The sequence below is a fragment of the Haliotis asinina genome, chromosome 3 (assembly GCF_037392515.1).
Source record: "Haliotis asinina isolate JCU_RB_2024 chromosome 3, JCU_Hal_asi_v2, whole genome shotgun sequence".
Classification (NCBI taxonomy): domain Eukaryota; kingdom Metazoa; phylum Mollusca; class Gastropoda; order Lepetellida; family Haliotidae; genus Haliotis; species Haliotis asinina.
In genome coordinates, this window is record NC_090282.1 from 11938807 (window position 1) to 11948785 (window position 9979).

Genomic DNA, 9979 nt, shown 5'->3' on the forward strand with positions numbered 1-9979 from the left:
TCTGTCATCTACGTCTCAGACAATCTAATACCGACTATTCTGGCAAGATCAAAGGACGTATTTCTTAGGTACATGCTTTCTAACGGAAGAAACGTTTTGTATTTAAAAGAAATTGTTACTTTGGTATTTGAATCGAAACAATATCAGCAGATGGATACACGGGCACGACATTTATAGCAATATCTAGTGTGTCTATATTTATTTAGAGGAATGCATGTCAGTTTGTTATTTTGTTTTTGATGGGGGTGGGGGTATGGGCGGAACTCTTACCTGGGGATCATATTCCCAGGATCCATCAGGCGACATCTCGCAGCGGATGAAGATTAGGGCACTCTGAGAGAGTGACTGACATTTCGAAAGCCGGTCAGTGTGCTTCGAAGTTAGCATGGCGGACGGATTCAACCTGCGAAGGTGACATTGCCGAGAACTGGAGACAGTTTGAACAGGAGTTTGACATTTTCATGGAAGCTGCGCATGGTTATAAGGATGGCAAACCACCGGTATATATCTTCTTGAACATTGCAGGAAAGGAAATGATAGAAAGGGAAAAGTCTTTAACATACGGGTTAACAGAATCAAGGGCAAGCCCACAAGCTCTAAAAGATGAGTTCAACGAGCTGTGTAAGCTAAACACAAACACTACGTTGGAGCGTTTTCGATTTCAAAGCAGAAGTGACCATTTCCAAACCTTCTATACAGATCTAGAGAATAAGACAAATACGTGCAACTTTAGCGATCTCAAAGCCGAAATGATCAGCGAGAGAATAGAGTGTGTGTAGAAACCACTGTTTGCGGCACTAGCAACACTGCAACGCATGCTACTAAACCTACAGGAGAGGGAAGGACTTCACAAATGCACACACTCTCACAAACATGCTTAGAAGACACCTCTGACAACGAAGACGAGTTTGACGTATTGGCAGTTCTTCCCTACGACACATTAACGAACAGAGCAACTGCAACGGGACACAACAGAAGATCCACTAAGCAGTTGCCATTAAATATACTACGACACATTAGCGAACAGAGCAACTGCAACGGGACACAACAGAACATCCACTAAGCAGTTGCCATTAAATAAACTACGACACATTAGCGAACAGAGCAACTGCAACGGGACACAACAGAACATCCACTAAGCAGTTGCCATTAAATATACTACGACACATTAGCGAACAGAGCAACTGCAACGGGACACAACAGAACATCCACTAAGCAGTTGCCATTAAATATACTACGACACATTAGCGAACAGAGCAACTGCAACGGGACACAACAGAAGATCCACTAAGCAGTAGCCATTAAATATACTACGGCTGGTCAGCATGAAAGAAAGATGTACACCCAGATGGCAAACCATGTCACGCATTCAGGGACGAACTCGCTGAATACTCAGAGATTATATACAAAGGCGAGAAGATTGTTGTGCCTCAAAGTCTGAGGAGTGCGTACATGAAACAAGTACACAGATCACATCTCAGCCCAGGTATGCAAGAAGAGAGCTAGATAGTTACTATATTGCCCAGAAATGAACAATGACAGACTTACAACATTGTGCCAGATTTGCAACAGCTGCGAAACGCACCACCAGAAAGAGCCACAAAAAGAACACAGTGTACTAGACAGACTGGCAAGCTGTAGCAAAAGACGTTTTCACGTGGAAAGGGAAGAATCAGCTGGTGTTAGTTGACGCTTACTCCGGATGGTACGAGATCAACACACTAGACAACACAGCTTCAACCACAATCAGCAGGAAACTGACAAGCTGCTTTTTTTATTTCAGAAACCCAGATATACTATATTCCAACAACGGCTAAATAATTCAACAGAATTCTCTGAATTTACATCAACCTAGGGTGTTTAAGCACAGAACCAGCAGTCCTAATTACCCACGAAGCAACGGACTCACAGAACGTGCGGGCAGTTCCACCAAAACCCTTCTACAGAAGTGTGACATGGACAGAACCGATCCACATCTGGCAATAGTAAATCAGCGCAGGACACCAAGAGATCCAATCTTGGTATTGCCAGGCTCAACGAATGATGGCGAGACGTACTTAGACACAGCTCCCCATGTCAATAAAACTCCTTGAACCTTCTCTCAAGGATCCACACGTAATCAGAAACAGGCTGCCTAACATCAGGCAGCATCAAACACCACAGTGCGGCAAAACAGCAACACCAGTGGGAGAACTCGTTCCAGGAGACAAAGTCAGATTACAGTCAGAAATGGCTCTGACAGAGTAGGAGTCGTAAAAGGTATGCACGACACACCGAGGTCCTACATTGTTGAATCGGCTGGCAGAACATGCCGGCATAACAGAAGACACTTACTTCCAGTGCCTGAAGAGCTCAAGAAGAGACTATACCACACACCTCCACAACAAAAACAGTAGATAGCACCACAACAAAAGTACCAGCTGCAGGAGCAAACACATACCAAACCTTCGCTAGTGAAATCGCCCTGCAAGCCTTCACCGTTGAAAGCACCCCTCAAGTTACCATCAATGAAATCTCCAACTACGACCTCGCCAAAGTCCCACACACCGACCAAACATCCCCAACAGCAACACAACATACGCTGACAAAACGAGGAGTGGAAGAATCGTGCGTCCCAGTCCAAGATATATATGCATACTGTTCAGTGTATGTTCAAAGACTGTGTTCAGCATTCAAGTTATCATGTTAATGAAAAGTGATTTGAACTCTAAAGTTTACATTCGTTCATATCATAAATTATGCTCGGTGCTAAACAAAATGAACTACAAAAACAATTCAAGGAAAGTGAGCGAAAAGAACGATAACAGTCTGATTCCATAAACTCCCCACCATATCCACTAGTGTACGCTAGTCTGAAGGGGAACCTTCAACAAGGAACACCAACAAGTGCCAACTGCGCTATTGTGTTCAAAAGCATAATCAAGCCTTATCAGTTTTCTGCCAGCCTTCTTGCTACATAATATTATATTAATCTCTTTCAGTATCATAAGTCACTCATAAAGCAGGAGAGATGAAGAATCCATGTTCCGGTCAAATAACATCACATATTTTATAATAATGCATGTCAAGTTTTAGTATGCACCGAGTCTAGTTGTCGTCTGCCGTGTGGCCTTGTCCAGAGCGAGCCATCATGTAGCCTGGCAAGTATTAAACAAGACTGTACGACACACATCGTTTGTAGCAGTCTTACAACGGATATGGTGCTGATAAACTTACAAACATAGTCAGGCGAACTTGGCAGACAATACGGTGATCGCTGATTATGAGCCCCGTCTGACATAATCCACCAGGGCATCTAGTCTGAGCACACAGTCCATGAAACTGTCTTTTATAACCGGTATCGGTTGCAGTGACCCAATTCGGTACCGGAATCCTGCTTGAACAACTAACCTGAGAATGATACCTGTCGGTTATGCCTATCCGGTTCAGAAACGTGAAGTCAGTTGCTGTAGTCCACCTTTCTGAAGGCAGCCTTAACAAATTCAAGACTTGACCTCAAGATCGATCTTCACGAATGACGTTTCATGATATTTTGTGATCTTCTCAATGGAATAGTTACGACATACGTTATAGTGTATTACAGGGAGGCGTAAAATCCTACTCTCGGTTCTCTACAATCTCGATAACAGGTATCTAATCTTATGCCAAGAAAGGGCTAGCAACCATTCTTGATTTCAAAACAGAATAACAAGAAGATGGTAGAGTACATTCCTGCGCCTGCTTGGAACATGGTGGTTTCTGTATGCATGTGCAAACATACCCTGGTTAATTTCTGCAATGCCCAATGCAATACACTTCCCGCGTCTGTAACCGTGACTGGTAGGGTCAATATCATAAAGGGAATTGGCACATGGACGGTCAGCGAGTGCTCTGTCGACAAGTGAACAATGGAAGGTGGGATACGGTCTGTTTGCCCTGTGTATGTTACAGAGTCGATGAGACAAAGGAATGTTTCTACATATGACTACACGCACGGAACCACACATACTACACCCATGACGACCCAGATCAGAACTGATCTTCACTAACTCATGACGGAATCGGGAGCTCTGATTCGTTGACGTGGTTGACACATACCATAGTGTTATGAGTTGATCAAAGATATCAATTACTGGATGGTCCAGACTCGATTATTTACTGACCGCAGTCATTTAGCTTGAATCTTGCGGAGTGCTGCGTTAAGCAAGAAACACTATGACGAATCTGCTTTACTAAAACACATACAATATTACAATCCATGTTCACTCTACATACAATGACTAAAGTGGTCGCGCCATATCAACACGTGAACTTGCGATGCGACAGCAAAGCATCGAAATAAGCAGCTAGTTAAAGCCAGATTTGTTGTCCCCTCAGAACATATTTAATTTGCTCAAAAGCGGCTTCTCCTCTCTCTGTGCTTGTCGTCCTATTGTCTGACTGCATCAGCTGCACAACTTCGTCAAATATGACGGACATATCAGAGCCTTCCTTGGCCGACACCTGGAAGTGCGGAAGCTGCAATCCGTCAGGGATGACGGTGTGTAGAATCTCACAGTTTTCGAACCACTTGTCCTTCCTTATGTCGGTCTTCGTCTGTACAATGACCATCTGCAGCCCATTTCCCCTCTTTTCAGCGATACTGTCCATCAGTTCTAACGCCCTCTGAAAGGACAATATCTCATCCACGGAATAAACTAATACGAACGCATCGGCGTTGATGATGGCTTGGCGTCGGCCGTACTCGAAGCAGTAACCTCCTGGTGTATCCAGAATCGCTAATTCAATCTGCTGTCCGTCCACGTTGACGACTTTCATGTGTTTATCACTCACCGTAACGAGGTACCTGTCAATGAACGTCTTGTAGATGTACTGATTCAAGATAGCAGTCTTCCCGGCGCAGGCACGTCCCATTACAGCCACCGTCAGAATGTCATCGGTCAGTTTTGGCTTGTCATTCACAGGCGACGGTGGCTTGGACACGGATTCAGCTTCGGAAATACCGCAGTTCAACGCTGAACTTTCAGGCTGATCCATTCGCACGTATTTGTTCTTAAGCAGTTGTATTGGAACCAAACGTTCGCTTCCTTTGTAACGGTTGAGTGTGTTGTTACAGCACGATTTTGCGAACAATTTAAATAGGATCCTTGTAAGGTGAAGACTGGGAAGATCCTGGCGTCTTCTCCGAATCAGTTTCTGCTTGTCTTACCACAAAGACACAAGCTGACGCTGACCGTTACGTTTTCTCGCCGTATGTACTTTTTAACTACTAGGCAAAATTCAAATACAGCTTATTAAAAGTATGTTCGTGAATATAAGAATGTGGTAAAGTAACCATAGTTACAAAGAGCCGAACGATCACGTGACTTTCGGTATGTCACACGTTATGAAGCCCAGCTGAAACCTCCACGTTATATCCTACGTTTCACTGCAAGATGCCACGTATCAGTGATAATAGTTGAGGTCATCAAACTGTTCCAGTTCAACAGACAAACCCTTTCGTTACATTCAACAGAATTGGAATCGCTGGTATAAAATGCGTCGAACTTGGTGAGACCTTAATGAATGTGAGGCATGTGTATAGCGACAACCCTTTCTGATTATGTCTGTGTTTGTCGTATTTACCATTTGAGACGACATGACGACAAAATACCGAACATTCGGCACATCAGTTCTCAAAAGGCAAGGATAACTAGTTCGACACAAATGAAAACAAAACAATGGTATTTATCCATATAATGCTGCTCAACCTGTTCACCATGAAGGATTTTGGATAAGGATGGGTAAACCCCCTCTGGATCTGTCCCTGACCACCTGGCCATTCATTCGTGGTATACACAATGCTAAGTTCTCGTTTAATCTGGACACTGAGTGTCTTCGTTCGTTTTCCATTGGGATGATCTAACTATAGTATTCCCAGAAATTATTGAGAATCATGTTGCGTCATGTAACTCATTACGTTTATGAACTTCTGGAGTTTTACTTACATAAACATGTTAAAACATCATCCTTTTACAGTCTCAGTCTTGTTTTAGTACTTTGTTAGACCTCCTCGCTCAGCAATGTATGCCTGAATACGCCTAGGCACACTACCCATCAAAGTTTGTAGGTAATCGTGTGACAGGGTATCCCAATATTAGACCACCTTGGCCTTCATATCTTCAATATTTCTCAGTCCCTTTTGGTTTATTCTGTCCTTCATGACTCCCCACACATTCTCAATTGGGTTTAGGTCTGGGCTGTAACTGGGCCAGTCTAAAACTTGAACATTTTCGCCCGACAACCACTGTTTTGTGTAGCGCGCAGTGTGTTTGGGGTCATTATCATGCTGGAAAATCCAATCATCTTCATACAATGTTTGTGCTGCCGGAAGAAGGTGACCATTTAGAATGTCAGCGTATCTTTCTTTTGTCAAGTTTCCCGTGAAAACACACAATGGCGTCACTCCGCGAGCCGATATGCCACCCCACATGTGAAACTTCGGGCTATGTTTTGGTCGCTGGTAGATAGGTTTGACAGTATCTTTGGTCCAAATTTTCACACAATTAGGGAAAAACCAAACAGAACTTTCATCCGAAAAGAAAACATTATCCCAATCTTGATTTTCATGAGCCCGACACCAGTTTAAACGTTTTTGCTTTTGTGCATCTTTCATCAACGGCGAGGGAATTCCACGTTTTTTCACCCAATTAAGTCTCTGTAATTCCTGCCTAACTGTTTCATTGCATACCTGAGGACTTCCTCTGCTAATCATTTCATTTCTGATGTTCTCAACACTTTTCAATTTGCCCCTACTCACAATCTGCCCAAGTCTTCGGCGATCCACAACACTGTATTTCCTAGGCCGACCTGCCCCTGCTTTGTGCTCTATCCCGGTTCCTGTTTGAATATTCTTCAAAGTTCTGTATACTGTAGACAGAGGAATACCATGTCTACAAGCTAACACTTTAGCATCAGCCTCACCCCTTTCAAAATCATCTAGAATGAGCTTTCTTTTCTCTCTTGCTGTAAATTCTGCCATGTCAACACAGGAAGCCGTCTGCTCAGACAAGGGAGATAACTCTTGACGTAATGAGCTGCCTTCTAAGCCTTCAAGAGTTGTCTCCCTTATTTAGTATGCTTAGTGCATAGTGAAAGCCCTTTTTCCAATCTAAGATTTTCTCAATAATTTCTGGGAACACTGTACACATGTACATAGACTTCGGGGGACCTTCGCTTGTACTTTACTCAGTACCTCGTTTTTTCGTGTTATTTGTGTGAACTCTCTGTGCCATACGGCAGAGGTGAGTTATCTCACCAGTTTGTCAGTCCCATGGCAACTGAAAAATGCGTGAATAACAAAGGAAGGTAACCTGGTAATTTTCACAGTGGACACAAAAACCCAGCTTCAATAAACAATGAGTAAATCATATTGCAACAGACAACTTGATTGTTTCTTGTTTAACGCCGCATTCACATTATGTCAGGTAGAAGGTGGGGGTCTGTAAATAATCGCTTCTGGACATGCAGTCTAGTGATCAACAGCACGAGCATCGATCTACGCACTTGATAATAATAGTAATAGTGCACATTTGTAATGCGCTCATATCCACGCTTGAAACATGCTCAAGGCGCACCAATCACGGAAGTACAATGGAATGGGAGATGACAAAGTTAGCAAGATTCGCAGAACTGACGGAAAAGATTTTGGCCTTGAGACCAACTTTGAATAAATCAAACGTTGGAGAAAGTTTCAGATCTTGGGGGGAGAAAGTTCAACATATACGGAATATAATAAGATCTCTGGCCAAAGGATTTGAGCTGGTATTGTGGCACTGTCAGTAGGTTCTTGTGTTCAGATCTCAGTTGACGTGCTGGGGCATAGACAGATAACAGCTCCGATATGTATGAAGGAGTTTGGTTGTGAAGAGATTTATATGTCAGACAGGGAATTTTCAACTGGATCCTTGCTACTGGAAGCCAGTGGAAATTCCTAAGAACTGGAGTGATGTGTGATTTCTTTGGGGTGAAGGTCACGATTCGTGCTGCTGTATTCTACACCTTTTGAAGCTAATCAAGAAGGACTTCGGGGAGTCCATCATAGAGGCTGTTACAGTAGTCAAGTCTACTCAGTGTCAGGCATCTAGCTAGACAATTAACAGTTTCCATGGTGATCAAGGGACGAATATCCCCAGTCACGCGGAGATTCCAGTAGCAAGCCTTACAGACGTTATTAATCTGAGATTCCATGGAAAGCGTTGGGTCAAGCAGGACACCAAGATCTTTGACAGTCTGTGATGACTGCACTTCTGCGTCAGAAACATAAATGGTGTGTATGTCCACTTTAAGGAGCTGCTGCTTGGATCGCCTCAGTTTTATCACTGTTCACTTTGAGTTTGATTGTGGCCATCCAGGATTTCCAGGACATGGTGCAGTCGGCCTTATCACGGAGAGCTTCAGGTGAGTTTTGAGGATGGAATTGGTTGTACGAGTACAATTGACAGTCATCAGCATAGGAGTGATGAAGGAGATGGTGTTGTCAGATAATACTAGAAGTACTGCCACAGTAGAGGATGAGTAGCGCTGGACCTAGAACAGATCCGTGAGGGACACCTTAACGCAAATTAACTGGGGCATGATGACATGTGTCAACCATGTCAGCGAGCCTGACCGTTCGACCACCGTCGCATTATACGTATACAGGCAGGTACAGGTTGTTGCTACCTTAGTGTAAACCAGAATCAACAGAGTGGGGAATTATCGATGAACTTCCTTTTGTCGCTGCTTTGAGCTCTTCCACAGTTTAAGAACATTCTTTCAGTTTGGTTCAGGTGAACGGCTGATGGGATGCAGGTCACCTTAGAAATGTGTTTTAAAGTATTGTGAAGGATCCCAGGATATTGCCTTCCATACATGTCGCATAGGCGGATTCACGTCTGCCCTTCCCAAGAGCCGGAGGACCAATAAAAGCCAGAGACCGTTAGTACTTTTCCCCTGGCCCGTCGGCAATGGAGAAAGGGAGTCCCACTTTCGTGTATGGAGATGCCATAACCACCAGCTGATTCATGCAGCTGTAGCGTTTGTAGGTGGCTCAGCCATTGTGTGTGAATGCGTTTCATGAGTGTCAGTTTGTAAAAAAGATCAGGACTATTCCACACAATCCAGTGATCAACATCATAAGTAGCGTTCAACGCAATCGGATACAATGACAATGTCGCCTCTTACGTCGAGCATGGATTTCTGAAGAGCATTGCCATAGTGGCGTTTCGTATGACTGCAAGACAGTACCTTGGACACCCATTGGTCAGTGTTATTAACAACTGGATGCGGTTGTAGTGCCACATTCTAATAACCATTCCTTTGAAAGTTGTGTGATATTCATGAATGACAATGCTAGACCTCAACACCTGCTTTGACCAAATTTTAAAGTGACTTTTGCGTTACGCCACACTCAGCAATATTCCAGCTATAAATAATCGAGTCTGGACCAGATAATCCAATGATCAACAACATGAGCATCGATCTGCGCAACTGGGAACCGATGACATGTATCAACCAAGTCAGCGAGCCTGACCACCCGATTCCGTTAGTCGCCTCTTACGACAAGCAGAGTCGCCCTTTATGGCAAGCATGGGTTGCTGAAGGTCTATTCTACCCCGTGACCTTTACGGGTGCCGAAGTTTAAAAAAAAGCCAGTGGATATAGTAGGTGTTTAATTAATACTTATGTTTATATGTTCTTCCTTCAGTCTATTTTCATGGTGAATTCCCAGCTAACATCACATTACTGGGCCAGTGCTGGCATCGTTCTGGCATGTGCCGTTGGCACTGGAATAATGTCTGCCAGTGGAGAGCCAGTGCTTATTTTCCTTTAGTAGCCCGTTACAGGCAAAACTGTGCCGGCCTACACACGGATGGTTACCGTAAACACAACACCACAATGCTGTACTGGCCCGGTACAGGCAGTGCACTTCCTGTCTGGGGAATTGTTGGAGATTATCTCGGTCATGTCGTCTGCTCTA

At 43.8% G+C, this 9979-nt stretch overlaps 1 protein-coding gene across 1 annotated transcript; it reads right to left on the reverse strand.

Annotated features, from left to right (window-relative positions):
• Positions 1 to 4329: 4329 nt before the first annotated feature.
• On the reverse strand, positions 4330 to 5016 carry LOC137277401 (ras-related protein Rap-2c-like). Its single transcript, XM_067809108.1, has one exon. The coding sequence runs from the start codon at positions 5014 to 5016 to the stop codon at positions 4330 to 4332; it is 687 nt and encodes a 228-aa protein (XP_067665209.1).
• Positions 5017 to 9979: the final 4963 nt, after the last annotated feature.

Bases quoted from the DNA above. Each gene is read 5' to 3' on its own strand.
- LOC137277401 (XM_067809108.1), bottom strand. From the start codon at position 5,016: ATGGATCAGCCTGAAAGTTCAGCGTTGAACTGCGGTATTTCCGAAGCT.